Consider the following 20,944-nt stretch of genomic DNA (forward strand, 5'->3'; position numbering starts at 1 on the left):
ACTATTGCTCAGGAGATGTCTCAGCCTTCTCATCTAATCCACGAAATCACAGAAGGAGCCCTGCCTGCCCCAGTGGTGTACGGTGAGGATCTCAAGGGGCAATACACATTCAGGAAATTGTAAAGCAATATATTCTTTACATGAAACAGTTTTGAATCACTTACTGATAGGTTTTCTGTACCCTGATAATAGACTTCTCTGCCAATGCAGTAAGCCAGATCAAGCTGAATTAAAAAGTAAAAGACTAGTTTTATTGGGGCAAAGCACTCCCAGGTGACCCTCTAACCACACACACACCCCAGGGGGTGGGGGAAAAAGTCACATGACCAATCTAAAGGAGGGGTCTTAAATACCCTGTAGGCAGGGGCTATGATGTGTACTCCACAATCTGGGTTTGTGAGCCCAATTATAATGCTTTGGGTGGGGACCTGGCAGCCTCAGGGGAGGAGCCTTCTGCACTGCCAGGAATGTGGAACTAGACTTTTGGCGGTCTTTCTGAGAGGGTGGGGCTTGGAGAGGGAGGAATGAGGCCGAGCTGGAGATTCCAGTGGAATACTTACCTTTGGTGGCTATGGTGCACTATAAATACATCTGTATTTAATTTTTAATTATCAAATATTATTTGAGGATACAATCATGTTGAAAATATCTTTGGTTTCCATTTAGTACTGTGACAAAATATTTCTCTCTAAACCAGTGTCATCAGTTGTTTTGATAAATATTGCAGTTGCTTACCCATGTGCCTCCAGGGGGAGTCTTTGCTGCTTTTGCTTTAAGCTTTTCGGTTACATTTGGTTATTATGTGCATGGGCTTGCCATCTCACACATGTTGCAGTCAGAGAGCAGCTCTGTCCATCAACCAAGTGGGTCCCTGGGACTGAACTCAGGTTCCAAGGCTTGGCGGCAAGTTCCTTTCCCTGCCGAGAAAGCACCTTTCTCTCTAGCCCCTCCACTTTTCTTTAACATTTTCTTCATTTATTTTGGGGCATTTCATTTATTTGGTATTATCTTACTATTATTTTTCTGTCATCTAAGGATTATGATAATTAAACAGCTTAACAATAACCCACAACCTTTGGACCAACTGGATTATGATAATTAAACTAAGACCATTACTAATCATAGCATGTGCTCCAAGACCTCCTTTGACACACCCCCATCTTTTCCTGTGTTCCTAAGTCCTTCTGACAGTGTTCATATTAGGCTGCCTAACTTTAATTAAGTTTGTGAATTAGATTCTGAGCCCTTATCTCACATATTTTTACCAGAATATAGTTTTAAGCCATTAGTTATGACTTAATAAAACAAATTATGCAACTAAAATATTGAGTTAATTGATCAGTTTTGTCTAAACTGATTACCTGGTTTTTAAGGCTATAAACCCTGTATTAATTATTACTTACTATTCCATTTATTTTATTTTATTAAGACAGGTCTCATTATGTAGCTCTGACTGGCATGGAACTTGCCATGTAGACCAGACTGGCCTCTAACTCACAGAGATTTGCCTGCCTTAGTCTCCGGAGTGTTTGGATTTAAATGCACGTACCACCCACCACACTTGGCTTTTCCATTTACTGTAAAGGAAGGCATTTCTTTTTCTCCTGTCCTTTTTATTGTTTGAAAACTTCATACATACACATATACTATATTTTGATTAAGCTGACATTCCCTCCCCTGCAGTCGCTCCCCTATCCTCCCCACTGTTTTTTCTTCCCAACACAAGTTGGTCTGCTTTCCAAACCCACCAGTGCATGCAGTGCTGCCCGTCTGCACATGGCACAGAGCGTCTCCTCAGCCTGGGTAGCTGCTGTGTCTTTAATCCCTGGAGGAAACCAGCTCCTCTGCTCCCCAGCAGCCATTCCTTTCCAGTCGCTCCTCAGCTAAGGATTGGGCTTCTTGATCCCACTTCCTCCATCCATTCTGGCATTTTGTCTGGCTTCACCTTGGATGGGTCTTTCACAACCTCATGAGTTCGTATGTACAACTGCCCTCTCTTCCTTTGATGATCCTCGAGGCTTGGGAGGAGGGGTGTGATACTGATGTCCACTTGAGAGCTCATCACCCTGCAGTGTTGTGTTCCTGTGTGTTGAGCAGTGTGGGACTTGGTAGTAATTGCCAGCTACTGCACAAAGAAGCTTCTCTAATGAGGGTTGAGAGATGTGCTGTTCCACAGGATTAACCATAAATGACTAAGAGTCCTTTTAATACTGTGCCATTTAGCAGAAGAGTAGTTGCAGATTCTCTCCAAGGGCCTGTGATCTCTGTAGCCAAGGGTTCTCAACACCAGTAACAGCGTCGGGCATGGGTTCTGTTCCGTGGAAAGGGGTCGGTTGCTCCATAACGTTGTGTCACGATTGTACTAGTGAGCGTATCTTGCCAGGCCAGCTGCTGTTGAACCTGACAGCATCCGTAGCTGACTTTTCCCTCTGGTACCGTGCATAGAACCATCCAGCAGTAGAAAAGGTAGCTGGTAGGGATGAAGTTTCCAGGGTTGGTACCAGCTTGCTTTCTCCATGTTTTATGACTCATGTATGTGATGTCTTTGACAGTAGGGTTTATCATCAAGTTCTGGAGGATAGCCAAGAGCGAGCAGTGTCAGTATCTTGTAATGTTAGGAGGTCTGTGGGACCCACTGACAAGAACTCCAAAAGAGGCAAACTATTCCTGGTCTTGGGCTTTTTGTTTGGTAGCCTGTGGTATCTAAGGGGGTCATTGTTTCTGGCTATAGGGTAAGTCCATTAAGCTCTGTGTATGTATATGTATACATGTATACGTACACATACATGTATATGTATATGTACAGGTGTGTATATTTAGGAAGCTTCTATAGTAACAGGTTCCATGATTTTTAAAAGGTCAGTCATTGCTCTCTGTGTTCCCTCCTTTATCCTGTCCTCGCACCCCCACCCACTCAGTGCTTCCTACTCCCTTATTTCCCATCTCCCCTTTTTACCACCTACATTCTGTCCCCCACCCCACGGCCTCTTACTGCTCTCAGATGTGGATGCTGGCTTTAAAGTTTTGATATAGCTGTCTGAATTGGAGTACTTGTAGAGTTAAGGAAGACATTTTTGATGTTTCTCTTCAAAATTGGAAAGTGAACTATTTAGATCAAATTTAATGAAAAATTAGCAGAATGTTTGGATGAGCATCCTTGGTCCTTGAGGTGCGTGTTTCTTCTGCTCCTCCTGATGGTCTGTGCTGCTCTTCATCCCTGAGACACATTCCTCTGCAGAGGTTGTCTGTCTCCACTTAGAATGCTTTCCCTACGCAGGCCACTCTGCTGTGATTCCCTGTCCTGAACTCTGACAGAAACATCTCCTGGCTTAGATAACTCATTCATCTTCCCAACTCCCCTTGCATTATTGTCTTCGAGGGGTGGAGTTAGCTCCCAGATGTTTCCAATATTCCTTCCTGTGGCCATTCCCTGGTTACAGGCTGACGGCTGCGGATTTACTGCTGCTCTCGAGAGACCAGAGCTGCATCTGTGCAGGGTGTTTGCTTCCAAAAGGTCATTTCCTGCTGTGAATCCAACCAATGTGAGGAAGCTGGAGCATGCCCTTGCTCTCCTGTGTCCTCATTTTACTTGGGAGAGAAATTAGGCTCCTTTTAGTTATGCAGAAAGCACATGCCATCAGATGATGATGTGACATATTGGTGATTGACTGAAACAGGTGACAATAGGAAGAGTGTTTAAGCTCAAGTGAGTTTTGACATGTGTCTAGGTTTAAGTGAATTAAAGAGGGAATGTTTGAGTTTGAATTAGTCAGTAGTTCCTTCTACTCCCATTGTTTATAACATCCGCCAAGAGCATAAAGATAGCCCAAGTCCCCACCTCTCTTAGTTGAGTCTCATTTGTCTGTCGTTATACTGAGCTTCAGAACAGTCCAAAGCAAGGAATCTTTTTAATGCTGTCTCCGTCTAGTGACATGGACCACAGCTGACAGCAGTGGTGGGGGCCAGCTCGCTCCTCACTTTTCTCTGAATTCTCTCTTTAAATCTTTTGAAAATACAGATTTGCTATCTTTAGTTATCTTGAGATAGGTTATTTGAAATGAAATATATTCTTTCTGCATTATAATTTTAAAGTAAGTTTTCATGTAATAAACTTGATTCTCTTTTTTTAATCCCTGTGGCTACTACCTTCCAGGCTGCTTGTGGTATTGGTTAAGTAGGTTCATTGAAGTATTTCAGCTTCATGAAGATAAAACCCAGTTCCTATTGTTCTGCCATAACCCTCAGGTGACTAAGGACACTCTGGGTTTAAGGCCTGAGCCTAGGGGGCAGGTTCTTCCTGAGCCCCACAGAGCTGCCATTTGGCCTCACAGAGCCACGTCTTGCAGCACGTGCCATCATTTTTTAAGAAGCTCATAGGCAACGGTTTATATCAAGGGTTTAATGTGGGGAAGTCTTCTCACTGCTGTTTTACAGTCTTACCAGTTTGCAGCTCACTTGCATCACCAGCCCCAAATGCAGAAAGAAAAATTGGAGAAAAACCCAGTACATGCTGTGAAATGAACAGAATAATAATGGAGGAACAGACTTTGAAAACAGAGCTGCATCTACAGGAGGGGTGAACTTGGAAGAAGGAAAGGGAGAAGAGAGCCTATCTTAGCACAGACCTGGCAAACATCTGGTATACCTGAGGTAGGGAAGAACACCAGTGAAGGTCTGTGTGTCAGGATAAGGAGTTCTGGGCTATAGGAGCCACAAAGCATCCAACATTTTCCAAACTTGTCAGAAAACCATGATCCTCCACCCCAGTGGTAGAGGATGGTCTGGGGAAGAGCACGGGGAGGGTGGGAGGCCTACATAGTGACCAGAGACCCCCCCACGGGGAAAAGTGTTAACCGCGGCCGCACCGAGACTCTGGCCCCACTTGGCACAGCTTCCATATGTCTTCATTGAGAAATCTTGAGACATTTGAAGGTCTTTTTGTGATTTTATGTGGAGAACTTATATGGTTACAGCTCCCCTCTCAGAGTAGAATAGGGGTGGATTGGTGACTTGCCATCCTGCTTGATTATTTTGAAATAATACTTATATAAGGTCTTCGTCTTAGGGAGCGTTAGCCCAGAACTTTGGGAGGTCAGGGTCCTGAAATCTGCCTGTTATGATGCTGTTAGCTTGGTCTCTAACTGGCAGCAAAAATGATTGGTTTTGGTTATTTATTTATTTATTTTAATGATTCAGGCAGTACATTTGTATAGCTTATATACTAAATGTGTAGTGATTTGAGATTGTGGCTTGTGGTGGTGGTGGTGGTGTGGTATGGTGTGTGTGTGTGTGTGTGTGTGTGTGTGTGTGTGTGTGTGTGTGTGTTAGTGCTTTTCTGAGGCAGGGTGTAGCATGAATCTTAAAAGTTCTTATTAATAAAATCAAACCCGAGGCCAGTTATTGGGGTTCATGCTGGTAGATCAGAGAGACAGAACAAGCCACAGCTATCTCACCTTGCCGGATCCTCAGCTGGTCTTGTTTCCTCAGACTGGAGGCCTCTGAGTCCTCATCCGGAATGGGTCTCAGCTGAATTACTGCTCAAAAGCCTGAATGCTTAACCAGCCCAAACCCTCTAGTTTCTGGTCCTCACGCCTTATATATCTTTTTGCTACCACCACTCCCTGGGATTAAAGGCTGGCTTTCTGGGATTAAAGGCGTGTGTCACCATGCTTGGCTATTTCCAATGTGGCCTTGAACTCACAGAGATCCAGAGGGATTTCTATCTCTGGAATGCTAGGATTAAAGGTGTGAGTGCCACCATTTTCTAGCCTTTGTATCTAGTGGCTGTCTGTTCTCTGACCCCAGATAAATTTATTAGAGTACACAATATTTTGGGGAACACAATACCACCACAGCAGGGTCTTGTTATGTAGCACAAATTGATCTTAACCTTGTGATCCCTTCTGCTTCACCACTCGGCATTACAAGCATGTGCTACACACCTGGGAGAACTGGAGGTTTATCTTTAATCTGCCGTTTTCGTGTCTTTGCCGTCATGGCAATCACTAATAAGTGCAGGCCATCAGACTTACATTACAGCTGTTGCTGTGATCAGGAACTTTCTTCCAGGTATCATTTAATCCCAATTTAATTTCCTTTTTGGAAAGCCTGTGGTCCTCATGTATTTGTTGTAGGAGTATTGCTTTCTAATGCATTCTTTCAGGAGGGAAACATCTTACAAAGCTCTTCTTGAGTTTCTTGGGTTCTGAAGGATGTATTTCTTCCAGCTCTTCAATGATAGAAGCGCTAGTAGAAGATGATTCTGAGAGTGACCTTGTCTTCAGTTTGTAACTATGTAATTTAACAACTGTTATTTTTCTTCTCCTGATCATCAATTTTTCACAGCAGACAAAGGTAGAGTAAAATACCCACATTCTGAAGACAGATACTATGTTACATTGTAAGGCAGTCAAGAAGCAAGAATAAGATTCATAAAATGCAGCTGGAAGCTTAAAACTGATTCCTCTGTGCTTCGGTAGCTCAAAGGATTCAGCTCAGAGTTTAATGAACGTGGGATCTGAGCTGAAGAATCCTCTGTCCCTGAATCCTTAGTGACTTCTAGTTAAGCACATTGCTGGTTCCATGTAGGAGTGGCTCTCTTTGTTCACCATATCTTTCAGAGTTTGAAATGATACTAAGGGGTTCATCCAGCCCAGCAACCGTACAGGCTATTCTCCAGTGTGTTCACAGCCTATGGACATCACAGGGCAAATGTGGACAAGCCCTGACTTAACATCAAGTCTTTAAAATGAAAACTTCGGACTTTCCCCTCAAATAGTATGCTGATTGCGTGCATTATGAGAAGTGTACAGGCAGAACAGACTTCATCAGTGCCCATTTGGCATGGGCAAAACCCTGAGTTTGACCCGTAGCCACCCCTCAGCTAAAAGACACTGCATCCAGTCTCCCTGAGAAACTAGAACAACTCCTTGAGAAGTAGACTGAAAAGTTGTGTTTTCTACATGGTGATGTTTTAGAGTCTGCTTCCCAGCATCCCGTTAGTTAAGTCTACTCTACAAAACTGGGCACACAAAATGGAAAAATAAGGATGAAGGCACTTCTAATACTCCTTCCCATAATGTAACCAAAATGAGAGAGTTCCAAGAATCTCAGTCAAGTTATTGAGAAGTCACAAAGATATTTTCTGTAATTAACAGTGAACCAGACCTCTGCAAGGTCATTGTTGCAGGTCACTGATACAGTGTGACTGTGAGATCTCCACAAAGCTCAGGTGTTATCAGGATGCTGCCTGTGTGGTGGTTAGTTCCGTTCCTTCGTATTAAACATGGCATTATCACCTGCAGGGTGGTCTTCTGTTCATTCAGTGCCAATGGAAATGGTTTGTCCACGTGAGAACTAGGAGAAATAGAAAGAATTTGTTACCGGGGTGCTCCAGTCCTACATGCATTGTATGTGGGAGCCACAGTGGATACAACACTGCGGAATGCCTAAAGACACTGCTGTCTGTGCCTTGTTACAACCATAATTTTTATTTGCTGTAAAATGACTACAGCTCTAAAAAATTTAATCAGACAGTGAAGCAGTTAAATGGGTTGTTAAGCTGTGCCTATCTCAGCCCTACCCTGAATCAAAAGACTATCTTATCCAAACACCCAGACCTCGTATAGAGCACTGTTGTGTCTGTCTGTGTATATCATATTCCCTAATAGGGGGCCTAAGGAGTTTGGCATGCTGGGAAAAGACTTGTTTATAGAGTGCTGTTAGAGAAATGCCAGATAAGAAAGATTTGGAAATTAATATCTCTGCCTATGTGGGCTTTCCTCCCTCTTACTTTCCTTAGAATTGTCTTTGTCTCAGGTCTAGGAAAGTGTTAGGTAGATGTGGAGCAAATTTGGCTTCTTTGCTGTCTAATTAGGCCAGACAATAAGTATAAATATATTTCCCCTTCTTCATAGGCAGGTGAAAAGTCATTTTCTAAGATATGCTAGAAAGGGCAGAGCCCATCTAGTTGCTAGGAGTCAAGTGCATCACCATCTTGTTCTCTGTCATGGGTTACTATTTCTACGGGCTCTTCTGAGGGCCAAAACACAACGACCTCCTGGAAGTTTGTTAATAGCTCTTTCAAATTTTCAAGCAGTTTTATGAATTAATAATAAGCTGGAAACAAGCCCATCTTTTTAACAGGCAGTGATGCACAAAATGGAACTTCACCCAGTCCTGGCTCTTGTGTTAGGAGGGAGGGGGTTTCCTGGACAGTGTAAACTCACTAAACTTGTGTGATATTGTCCTTAGGTGTTGTGAGGCATTGAAATTCAGACCCTTGTGTCTGAGATAAAGTATCTCTTCTCATAATTAGATGTTACTAGGACAAGGCTTCAGACTTCCAATGTACCAGATGCTACGAAAGTTTATGATTGTCTTTCTGGCTGTCTTTTAGATTGTTTTGCTAGATCCCAGTGGGAAACGCATCTCCAGGCCCACAAGGCTGCTTCTCGGCTACACAGCAGGGCCAGGCTCTTCCCCATCTGTCTCAGACATAGATTTCAGCCTGAAATTGAGGAGAACGTGTGCCGTGTTAAGTCATTAACAACTGTTTCAAAACAGTCTGATTTCTAACAGTTGGTGCATGTGGAGATACCTAATTAAAATAATTCCAGTCTCGTTAATAAGATAAGTGTGTTTTCTAGTTGCCATGGGATTATCACTATCAGATACAAAGGGTTTGAGGCTTAGCTGAGCAAATGAAGCATATATTTCAGTCCCTTTATTAACTTCATTATGATTTAAAGAGTTAATCCCCTTCCCCCTTACATTTTCATTTTAGTGAACAGCCGTGGGGGCTGGGAAGGTGGTACCCACAGCAGTGCTAACAGCAGGCGTTGCACCTCTCTCAACCCCAGGAGACTGAGCTCAAACACGGTGTGCGGTGGACCGCAGCTTCTGGTGGTCACTGTCGCTGTCTTCTCCATAAGATTTTCAGAGCCCAGGGTGTCTGTGTCCTTGTGGTCCTGTGCTCTCTGCTGCCCTCCTGGTGCACCAGCTCCAGAGTTGCTGCTGTTCCGTGATGTCTGTCCAGTGAATGGCAAACGTGAAGTCCTCACATAGTCCCATGTACTTTAATCTCTTTGATGTAATCACTTCAGAGTCTCCAGAAAGGACTCATGGGGGCCAGAGATGTGGGTCAGCAGCTAACACTGTTTGCTACCAAGCCTGACGACTTGAGGTCTGTCCATGGAAGCAGATGCTGGAAGGAGAGAAGTGCCTCCTGAATGTTCCTCTGACCTCCGTATGAACACTGTTGCACAAGCGCACTACCCTTCCCCAGTGAGTGGGAAACGAAAGAAGGGAGCCAGAATCTGCTGTGAGGCATATGGGGATGCTCGTTCTCAACTCTAAAGAACATGACGTCAAAATCATTTTGAAAAAGTCCCTCATGCTGAACTGCATATGAGAATTAACAATTTTATAGCATGAAAGCCGAGTAAATCAAGCCTTCTTCAGGGGACTCTAAACAAAGGCAGAATTCGTTATTAGCTGTTCAGAGCTGAGAACTATTTACTAAAGTAAGTCTTGAGAACACATACTGTTAAATGCTAACCTGCCACACAAACAGAAAAACCATACGTTTCAATAGATACTGGGAAACAAAATCTTCATCAAGTTGCATTTCCATCAGACGTCGGTCACTCCCAGTTTCCTGTCATTGCTGTGGCCCTCCTTCTGTATCCTTCATGGTTATTAACCATCCCCATCTCCCCAGGGTTCATGCCCCCTAAAGTGACAACTCTCCCCCTCCCTCACTCCATGTAGGTAAGACAGAGTTCATGTTTTGGATAAGATGTCACATGGATTATCTGGGGTGGGGAGGGGGAGAGACAACTGTAAGAGGGCTGGAGGGAGGGGAGAAGCTGGAGGTAGGCCCTGTGAGGCAGGTATGAGGGAGCAGGTGCCGGGGAAGGCGCTGTGTGTGGAGAGCTGAAGTCCATGGTTGCCGCCTCCCCACTTCCTTCTTGTGTGTTGCATCATGAAAAAGAAATAACCTGTGTAATAACCTCTGACTTCTTAATGCTAGGAACCTTCTTATTTGTGATTGAGTGCTTTTTGCTCCCAGAGCTTGTCATTTGACAAGCAAAGGTACCACAAACCAGGTGTAAGCTGCAGTCACATGAAAATAGGAGCTTGTTACCTGAGCATCTGGGACATATATTTCTTTTTTCTTTTTTCTTTTTTTTTTCAGAGCTGAGGACTGAACCCAGGGCCTTGTGCTTGCTAGGCGAGCGCTTTACCACTGAGCGAAATTCCCAACCCTGGGACATATGTTTCTTAACAGAAAAAGTCGCAATTTATTGTCCCTGTTGCCTTTCCAGCTTGACTAACTCTGACCCAGGCAGTGAATGGCTCTAGAGCTTGTGTTTGGGAGGAAATTAGAGCCATTGCTTTGGACCACACAACGCTGTTTACCTCTGATGACAAGAGGACACTAACGCCACCTCCTACATTTTCTTGTAACCTTCTCCCACCTGTTACATGTGAGCAGACTAATTGGGGGCTTTGCCGGCAGGGTGCTCTGTAGAGCCAAGAGGTAGCTTTAGCCCACCACCCGGTATATTGGGAGCCAAGGATCCTGCTTTAATGTTTCTCTTGAACTATTCAGGTATGGGGAGGGAAAAGGACACTGTTGGCTTTGTGGACACATCTGGCTCAGGTGGCATCTGTTTTAGGGTCTATTTAATTTATTTTTATTACTACTAAAGTATTTTATGTGTATGTGTGTGGGGTATGTGTATGTGTACTATGTGCATGTATGAGTCTGAAGACGTGAGACTTTGGATCCTCTGGAACTAGAGTAACAGGAGTTGCGGACGACCTTGTGAGTGCTGGGGACGGAACCCAGGTCCTCAGTGATGACATTAAGGACTCTCACCCGTTGAGCCGTCCCCAAGCCCTGCTTTAGGGTCTCAGACAGTAGTAGTGTCAGCAAAGCTTTGAATCTAGAGCTGGGAACAGCTGACACCAGTAAGTTGAACTGTCACAATGGAATCCACCTGTCTATTCCAGAGCTTGGCATCACCAGTATTTTTGGGCTTGTGGCAACTTTATTCACAGTACAGTTGTCTGTGGCTAAAGCTGAGTGCACTCCTTGTATGTGGTCTGGGGTTCCAGCACCAGTTGCAACAGCAGAGTATGGGGTAGTGTTCTGTCCTCTCTGATGAACTTGGCAAGAGAAGATTGATGTACAGGCCAGAGGTGCAGAGCGTGCCATCTGCAGCTTGAGCATGGTGACCCTGCAGGTTAAGTTGCCTTTTTGGGAATGTGAGGTTGTGTAGAAGCCACTGAAGTGTTTTATTTAGTTGCTGGCTTAATAGTTAGACCTGTGGTATACGGAGCCTTGGGTATCAGAGCAAAATTGGAAGTAAAACTTCTCTAATTCTTACTCATTTTCCTGGATGTTCCCAACAGAGGCATGGGCAAACTGAACTACTGTTACCCCAGGCCTCCTGAATGCTGGGCACTGTCCTGGAGTCATGTCACCTAACAGTATGTTAACACTGAGAGTTTCAGAATGGCTGGTTTACAGGTGAGAAACAGTCTACAGATTGGTTAGTAAGTGTTACTACACAGTGGTCTGGGATTTGAACTTAAGTCTCTTTGAATCAGGTACACTACCCAGTTCTATGTGTTTGATCTTTAAAATGAGGAAGAATTATAGACAGGTCTAAAGGGAAGTTTTAGGAATTTCCAAAACTCATATGGTGTAAAATCCCAGAAGTCTGTGCCTGGAGAGGTGACTCAGGGTTAGAACACTTTCCGGACTCCTCCGGAGTCCTTGAATTCAGTTTCCAACAGCCACATCAGATGGCTCACACATCTAAATGCAGCTCCCCAGGCACTGTACTCACTTGAACATAGCTGTATGCAGTCATGCACACCTACACATAGTTAAAATAATAAAAATAAAATCTTTCTAAAAGTTGCAGAAAGCAGAAATTCCAACACGTTATCAAAGTTCACCAACTGACAGTATGTGATGAAGCCAGTCACTGAACTGAAACTGCAGGATAATTAGGTGGATTACTAGAGTATTAATAGGTCTTACTTTGTTTGCACATGCCACCACAAGGTCTTTACCAAGCTGGGTTTCTAGGCTTTGTATGTGCCATCTCCTGTCAGTGCATAAGACATCATTCAGACTAGGCAGCAGGAAGTTGTTTTCCCCTTCATCTGCCTGGCACCACTTCTGGAAACTCTGCTGAACCTGCCAATCTCAGGCTTCCTTTGGTTGTGTGAGGGTAGGACTAGGTATGCTGTTCCCACTGCAGCAGCTGAATGGGTGCACTCAGTGTGGGAGACACACTGAAAGGTAATTGACGTTGGAGTCAGACTGGAAATTTGGACTAAGGGCAGGTGAACTTGAGCAAAAAGCTGACGGTAGGAGATCTTGGCTTTTATCCGAGAAAAGCATAGACACGTCTTATATCTAAAGTATAGCAATGGTGAGTTAATTATATGTATCTTTCCCAGCAGGCTGGTGCTTAGGTTTGCAATAATGGGTCAGTAAAGTAGTTGATTAGGCCAGTGTTCTCCTGTTCTAATGACTTAGTGTTTTTCTTTTGTTTTGCTTGTGAGTTAACAAGGGCTGGGCTTTGAAGTCACTCTACAGCTGAGAAGGATCTTGAACTCTTAACCTGCCTCCATATCCCAAGTGCTAGGTTCACGGGTATTCTTCACCATGCCTGGATTCTAATGGTACACTTAGAAATAATTTATTTGTGTGGTGTGTGTATGTGTGCGCACGCACTTAGGGGACAGCTTGAAGGAACTGATTCTCTGCTTCTGCTTTGTGAGTCTTGGGGATCAAACTCAGATCCTCAGGCCTGGTGTCAAGCACCTTTACCTGCTGAGCCATCTTACTGGCTGTGCTGGCCAATTTTATGCCCCCTGAGAGGAGGGAGCCCCAATTGAGAAAATGCCTCCATAAGATTGGCTCCCCAAACAGGCTGGATCAAATTTACTATGTAACCAGGCTGCCTTGAACTCCCAGTGATTCCCCTTGCCTCTGCCTCTGCCTCCCACGTGCTGGGATTAAGAGCGTGCACCACCACATCTGGCTCATCTTCCCTGATAGATGGCGTTTATTTGGTTGTCAGGTGTCTTGGATTGGGCATGTTTTTGTGCTTAGTGTTTCCCACAGCAGGGGTTTCAACAGACACCTGGTGAGTGAGTGAGTGAAGAAATACAAATACGCTTGGCTTCACTGAATGTCTCTTAAGTGTGTCTAAAAGCTTTGGTTTTATTCTTATTTGTTAATCTGATTCGATTGATCACTTAAGCATCAACCCTGTTGTTGCTATGGAATGAGGAGCAAGGTGTGAAGGGGCCACCTCAGTGTGACCCTCTCACTTCCTCCCACTGCTTGATTTGCTGACTCTCACATGCCTTTGGTCTTCTTTGTTTCCCTGTACACCTGGATTTTCACCAACTGGTCTGCTTCCTGCTAATGTTTTGTTATCTCTCTCCGTATGTATTTCCTTGTCCCATTCTTCTCCTCTTACTGCTCCATTCTCTTTGTCTGCAAATGTAAGCAAGTATAAAATAGCCAAACATAATTTAAATAAAAATTGTATCATTTCGTATTTGATGAAGATGTATTTATACATTTTAAAGGTTTATTTTTATTTTATATGTATAGTTGTTTAGCCTGCATGTATATCTGTGTACCACACGTGTGCCTGGTGCCCTAGAGTCCAGAAGAGGGTGTTGATCCTCTGGAACTGAAGTGACAAATGGTTGTGAGCTGTTGTGTAGTGCTGGGAATAACTGAGTTCAGTTCCTTTGTAAGAACAACAGTGCTCTTAATCACTGATCCATTTCTTCAGCCTCTGTATTTACATCTTTTGAAAAAAGTTTGAGTCTAAGAATTGAAGACTTTCAATTAACTTCTTGTTGGATCCCCCCACAAGGTGTGGTTGTTCAGGCTGTGTAAGACTGAAGTAATGGTGGAAATGCATTCGTGAATGGAGTGTTAGCATGCATTGTCTTTATCATGTGGGCCACCTTCAATATTTTAGCCGATATTTGCATATTAAAACATAAAGCTCACCTACATTTCAATCATTCTGGTTAGTATGGCCTCAGAATTGAAGGATGCGTGTGTGTGTGTGTGTGTGTGTGTGTGTGTGTGTGTGTGTGTGTGTGACTGAGGATGAACTACTTGCTAGCTTAGTTCTGTTTTGCACTGAGCTTTGCATGCATGAGCTAAGGGGGCCTTTCCATCTTCCCAAGGGCAAGGTGGCTGCCATTGCTTTTTGGTTTTAGACTGCCCGGTTGTTTGGGATGATATGTATAATGGGGCTTAGGTAAAGAGCCTGGTAGCTTTGGGGAGTGACAGGACTGAGCTGGCAGACTGGCAGCAAAGAAGGGAGGTCATTCCTGGCATGGGGAGGAGAGCTTGAAGTAGAACTTGGCTGATGATGGGCTCAGACTGGTACTAATTTAGAAAAGGCAGCTGGGACCCATCTGTGATGTTTGAGTTTGTAGGAATTAAATGAGATGGAGGCTTCCAGAAATGAAAAAGTGAAGGATTTGGGCTTTCAAAATGAAACTGTAGAGGAGTGTATAGAGTGTAATGTTAACACTGGAGCTGTATGCGATGTGGGGCAAAGGGCAGAGCTGCCCTTTGGTAGAGTGTGAGGCGTTCACAGTGATCATTTGTCACAAAAGTCAGCAGAGAGAGAGAGCGGGAGCTGGTAGACTCTTGATGTAGGTGAGGATGGCTCTTGAGCTTGTTGTGGGGCCGGTAAGGCAAGGTTAAGTGGTGCAGTGCTTTACAGTGAATAAGAATCAAAGTTCATCTTTGCACTGTGCTTAAGATAAATTGTGTGATTATGAAAACACTGATGATGAAATTCACTTCTGTTCTCAGCTTATACACAGATTGTTCTGGAAAGAGCACAGAAAGGAGCTGAGGCTGGCACAGTCGGGCTGGGATTTAAATTTCAAACAAAGGCAGACAGGAGATGGTTGACTAGAGAATGAAGGAGTCTCCTGGAGCAGCCGGGTGGGGATCTTGCAGTCTCCACTGCCAAGTCTCTCCAGCTAATAACTGAAACACTCACTTCTGTAACCCAGTTGATCTTAACAATCGCCTTACATCTAAACTGGCTGCTACAGCCTGAGATTTCTAAATTGAAGTAAGAAGCAGGCTGTGGAATTGATGTACTAGAATAATGACTTAAGACTATCAGTACTTAGATGACTGGAAATGGCTGAGGGAAATATCCTCAAGTATAAACCTTACTTGGGAGGTGGTTCCAAAGTCAGAGCCAAAAGTGAAAAGGGGAATAGTCGAAATTGCCTTGAAACGGCCCTTTAGAAATCCATGCTGGGGGCCAGTGAATCGGCCATTGGGGGCCCAGGTGTACTGGTTTGCATTTAGGCGCCATAGGGAGGGGTGAGTAATGCTTTTCCCTGGAGCTGCTTCCAGCCGGTCAGCCCATCCTTGTGCGTGAGTGACAGCTGAGTCTCACCTTCCTCCCTTTCTTAGGCCTGTAGCTCTGTTTCTGCTGCCATGTTTTCTTTCCCGTTTCTTCTGTATTCACCTTATCTCCATTTCTCCTGAGTTCAGCTAGGGCCAGTCTTTCTGTTTTATCTCTCCACCTCTCAGATGTGTGTCTTACCAGGCTCACCTGCTCCTCTGACAGGCAGGCGGGCGGGTGGCAGATTGGACTGAGTCTTGTCTTCTCACAGCAGTGCCAGCACTGGGCTGTTAGGGACACCCAGGCTTGTCCGCGCGCGCGCCTTACTATGTGCAGGCCCAGTCTACAACCTCTGAAGGAGAGTGGGATTCTGAGGTCATTTGAGGCTTACCAGTACATAAGATGTTCTTGGGAATCCTGCCCTGAAACCCTGTGCACTGTGAGAGAGTCTTTTTCAGAGTGGATTTCCTGTGAATGCACTGAGTTAATGAATTTGATGGTCACAGTTACCCTGAGGGAGGAAGGAGGGGTTGGACACCTGATTCTATAACTCCACGGTTGGATCTGTGTTCCTAGCTTCTTATGTTTGTGGCATATTTTGTAGTATAAAGTTTTTGTGATACAACTGATGAGGAAAAAAGAATCACAATAGCAGTAACAAATGAGCACCCATCCAGTATTCTCAAAGTGTCCCATATCCCAGTGACTAGAACACATGCTTGGCCCGGCCCTTTTGCTGTGAGGGAGTTGCTCGCCCACATGCACTCTGGCTGTGTAACATGATGCAGTAGATTTGGAGTTTTATACAGGTTCTTGTTTCAGCACCGGCTTTGAGGGTGTTGCTCCTCTTGCTGCTCATTCGTAGCAGCTCTCAACTTAGAATTCACTCTTCTGTCTGTTAGGGCTTGAGCTCTGTCACCCATTGCAGGACCTTATCAAGGGGCGGTGGGCTGTGAAGGATGTGCAAAGGCACAAAGGGCTGTCAAGCTGCACAAGTTTGCTAGGCTTCCCCTGTTCTCTCTGCCTTACTGCACGGTGAGTGATTGGACTAGGGTTTTTTTTTTTTTTTTTTTTTTTTTCTGAGACAGGGTCTCACCTTGTAGCTCTGGCTGGCCTGAACTCACTGTGTAGACATGACTGACCTATCTCTGCCTCCCCACTCCTGGAATTACAGAAATATGCCACTGTGCCTCACTGTTTATGTGTGTGCTAGAGTTCAGGGTCAGGTCCTCATTCTTGCACAGCAAAGCTCAGTTTACCAGCTGAACCATCCTCCAGCCCTAGATTTAAACATAAATTTACTTTGTCTCCAGCATCAAATTCAGTATATATTTGATATATATTAGGTGTTCCATAGGTACCCATTGAATTTAGATTTTAAACCATTGTGGCTCTTAGTAGTGAATTGGTTTGCCACACAGTCCATCTCTACCACATACTTTCAGCAATCCAACAATGTCATGTGCAGAGGGAAAGGCAAGTGCTTTATTTCTGGTAAACCTGGAAGAGCAGAAAGTCAGGGTCAGGGGTCCTCTTTCAGAACCAGTTCTGCTGCAGTGAGAGAGGAGAGCAGCGTTTTGCTCAGTCTGGCTTGAGACATTCTGAGGGGTTTTTATTATCACAGTGAATCCATTGGAGGCTCCTCTACTGCCTTATAGATTTCATTTTCTTTAATTGGGATGGAGATGGAGGAAGAAAATAGCATTTATTTGGCATTCTTGCCTTTTAGAGCTGTGGGTTATTGATTCAGGGGCCTGCAATGGTAATGCTTGGAAGTAAAGTTCCCCCTGGGAGCACCTGTGCTAAAGGGCAAAGGGAAAATGATTAGAATTTAAATCTCTAGACTCCACTGAACTCGTGGCTTCATTAAAACAAGGAGGGGAGGAGGAAATGATCTGGGCTGCTGCTGTGGGCTTTGTTTAACATTCGCATCCAGAAACTGATAACTCGGAATAAAGCCTCTGCAAGTGCAGCCACAGGCCAGTGCGAGCAGCGCCCGTCAGCTGTGGGCCAGCCGGCCGGACTGCTGGGGAGGCTGGAACCTTGGCTGTCTTTAAGCTAGTGTAATCTCTCTTGCCTGACTGTGGACCATGTAATCACAAAGCTACACACACACACACACACACACACACACACGCACACGCACACGCACACGCACGCACGCACGCACGCACGCACGCACGCGCGCGCGCACACACACTGTACTTTGATGTGCCACTCTTTAGGAATTGGAGGATCCCAATTGGAGACTAGCCTGGACTGCAGAGTGAATGCTGTCTCCATTTTTGAAGAATTTCTCCAAGTTGGGTTTTCCTTTAGACTATTTATCTGATACCTAGCATTGCTACTTAAGTACTGTGTTCTCTTTTCCATCTAATGGTAGGAGGGAGTAACTGTGGAATATGGAAAGGTGACAAGCAGCAAGTGCTTGCCCCGGCACCAGCACATGGACAGAGCACATTGCCGTTAATCTGCTTTTTCAGGGGGTCATCATCTTCCTGAGTCTCCTTAAATATTTAATGTAGCATATGGTTTCTAAGCACACTTCAATACATAGAAAAGGCTACTTAAACATTCTGAAAAGATGGACAGATGCCCCCCTGGACGTACAAATGTGGAAGGACCTCCAGGAAGAACAACGAGTCCCTGCTGAGGATAGCCGATAAATCAGCATATAGACTTCTGAAGTCTGGGGAAATTCCTTTCTGTGGTACTTGAATTCACTTCAGATTCTGTTTGGATATACTTCTTCCTAAGTGATGTGAAGGAGCTCAGGAATCAGTGAACTGGTGTTCCCACCGGTGACCTTCGCCCAGCTGCTCCCTTGCTGTGAGTAGATGTCCACTCTGCAAGTGAGGTGACCAGATGGAGCTGGTCTCCAAGTGCCCTCTGGTTGATCTTGTCTGACTCTGGGATTTGGGACTGAGAAACCTGAAGAGAGGTGTTTGGGGTTTTGTTCTTTTTTTGGGGGTGCTGCACTGGTCATAGTTGTAAATAATTTTCAGATTCTTATGGCTTCTATGTGAAATTTATCCGTGTCTTTCCCGACATGGTTCACCCTGATGAACGATAGGCCACAGGTAACACCATCGTGGTAAGTAGGCCTTGACTCTATGTTTATTTTTAAATGTCATTGCTTTTATTTGAGTGTATTTTGTAATGAAGTAATTTGGCTGAGTAGTGTATCTCAGGGATGGGATGGCACTGCAGACAGGTGGACTTACGTATGCAGGCCTTATGGAGTGCACAGTAGCGATGAGCAAACTATTTTCTAGTATTCTACCTGCTTCCTGGAAAAGAAAAGGGAGGTGGAAAGGAAAGAAAGGAAAGCAGGTTGACTTGGCTTTAAGGAATCATACATAGAAGATACTGGTGTGTTAAAGATCCTTTCCTGAAAGTGGGGCCCAAGATGGCCGCTCTCCGCTACCGTCGTTTCCTTAAGCTCTGTGAGAAATGGCCAGTGGATGAGACCAAACGGGGCTGGGACTTGGGCGCTTACCTGCAGAAGCGGGTAGCACAGGCCTTTCGGGAGGGAGAGAACACCCAGGGGACAGAACCCAAGGCCTGCGATCAGATGTACGAAAGCTTAGCACCACTGCATTCAAACTACTATAAACACAAGTACCCTCGCCCCAGAGACACCAGCTTCAGTGGTCTGTCCGTGAAAGAATACAAGCTGATCCTGTCCACAGACACCCTGGAAGGATTTCAGGAGATGGATAAGAGCGTGTGATAAGGTGATAAGACACCCTGGAAGAAACTTCAGGAGAAGTTTGCACCCATGAGGCCAGAGGAGAAGCATAAAGCCTGGGTTCGGGTCTTGTCCCGCCCATGTACCTGAGCCTCGTCAATAAAGCTGCCCAGTTTCTCAAAAAAAAAAAAAAAAAAAAAAAAAAAAAAAAAAAAAAAAAGATCCTTTCCTGAGTTTGTGCCTGTGTACACAGATGTGTGTACATTGCTGGGTGAATGTGCATCGTCAGGCCATGCTGAGCACACACCGTAGTGCATTCTGATGCCAAGTGTTTAAACTGAAACTCAGCTTCCTGCATGGAGGCTTGAACTAAGGGGAAAATGTGGAGGCTTTCAGATAAAATAGTATACTGCTTATTCATCTTGCTGACAGTAACTAGATCATTTAGGTTTCAGTAGGAGTCAGAGCTCCAGCTCCCATGGGGTTTTGACTGTCAGGAGGCAAGAGGACAAAATACTGAGCAAACAGGACAGTATAATATTCTGCATGCTGAAATTCAGGCAGTGTTGAATGCTGTGTTCTCTGTGCATTACAGGTTTCAAGACAACAAAGCAGGGGATTGACCTTCACTCTGGGGGCTGGGCAGTGGCCCAGGCAGCTGTGAAAGTGGATTCGGAAATGCCCGTTTGTCTTGCCTTTCAATTGGTTTTGTTCCATAGTTTAGCATCACCAGAGGTCACATCGCTTACTGGGGGCTTTGGAAGTCAGACTGACATTGTTGCAGATCAGATCGCTATGTAGCGAAGTGCAGCCTATGGAATCTGAGAAGTGCTTCTGGTGTAGCATGTGGGACCTGAGCAGAGCAGGACTCCTTAGGTGTTTTAGGTGAGGCTTTTTGGGAATCCCAGATTTGGACATGAATATTGATTTATGATTTAAGATCTTGAGAATATTGGGGTATTTTTCAGTTGTTTCTGAAAATTGAATGCAGTAACATACATTGTTAATACAGTCAAGGATTAGACTTTTGGCTCTGAATATTAATTGGTCATTTTACTATAATGTGTTACACACAAACACACACACACACACACACACACACACACCCTGCAAAACTGACTACTAAAAGTAACTTATAGGGAAGAAATAGGGTTGAGTATAAAACATTAAAAAATCTATGCTAGGCTGGGTGGTGGCAGCGGCACACGTCTTCAATCACAGCACTGGGAGGCAGAGGCATGCAGATTTCTGGGAGTTTGAGACCAGCCTGGTCTACAGAGCAAGTTCCAGGACAGGCTCCAAAGCTACACAGAGAAACCCTGTCTTGAAAAACCAAAAACCAAAAATAAAAATAAAAATGAAAATCTATGCTACCTTGAGCCATAGAAGCATGTACAAGTATGTGCCCCTCGTCCACAAAACAACAATAAAAGTAGTAGAGCAGACAATTTGGACACAGCAGAGCATGGGTGCGGATGCTAAGGAGGATATTGGAAGTGAACATTCAAACAAATAGTGTGAGAAGTGCTGACTTGCAGAATGTGAGAGAGGGTGCTGGAAGTACAGCCTGAGCCATCAGGGTCACAACAGGAAGAAAGACTCTTGAGGTGAGAGTGCTTCTTAACTTTGTATGTGATGCTCACTTGAGATTTTCCTGAAATAAAGTGAAAAGCCTTCTTCACACAAAAGCCTACTGAAGCTGTTTTGCTTTTCCTGCAGAGTTCTACCTTATTCCCCCACTCCTTCTGCCTAGGGAAAGAAAAAGAAAATCACAAAGAAACCAGTGACCTCCTCATTTTCTTGGTATTGAAGTGGA

General features: G+C 44.6%; 2 protein-coding genes across 4 annotated transcripts in view; both read left to right on the forward strand.

Moving 5' to 3' along the window:
* The window catches only part of Ttc28 (tetratricopeptide repeat domain 28), a 433,645-nt gene that overhangs the window by 138,161 nt on the left and 274,540 nt on the right, over nucleotides 1–20,944 (forward strand). The window lies entirely within an intron of this gene.
* LOC114685969 (ubiquinol-cytochrome-c reductase complex assembly factor 2-like) lies at nucleotides 17,673–19,316 on the forward strand. Its single transcript, XM_028860617.2, has one exon. The coding sequence runs from the start codon at nucleotides 18,847–18,849 to the stop codon at nucleotides 19,168–19,170; it is 324 nt and encodes a 107-aa protein (XP_028716450.1). The 5' UTR covers nucleotides 17,673–18,846; the 3' UTR covers nucleotides 19,171–19,316.

The sequence above is a fragment of the Peromyscus leucopus genome, chromosome 23, assembly GCF_004664715.2.
Source record: "Peromyscus leucopus breed LL Stock chromosome 23, UCI_PerLeu_2.1, whole genome shotgun sequence".
NCBI classification, from domain to species: Eukaryota; Metazoa; Chordata; class Mammalia; order Rodentia; family Cricetidae; genus Peromyscus; species Peromyscus leucopus.

Coding starts and splice junctions, on each gene's coding strand:
- LOC114685969 (XM_028860617.2), top strand. CDS start 18,847: ATGGCCGCTCTCCGCTACCGTCGTTTCCTTAAGCTCTGTGAGAAATGG.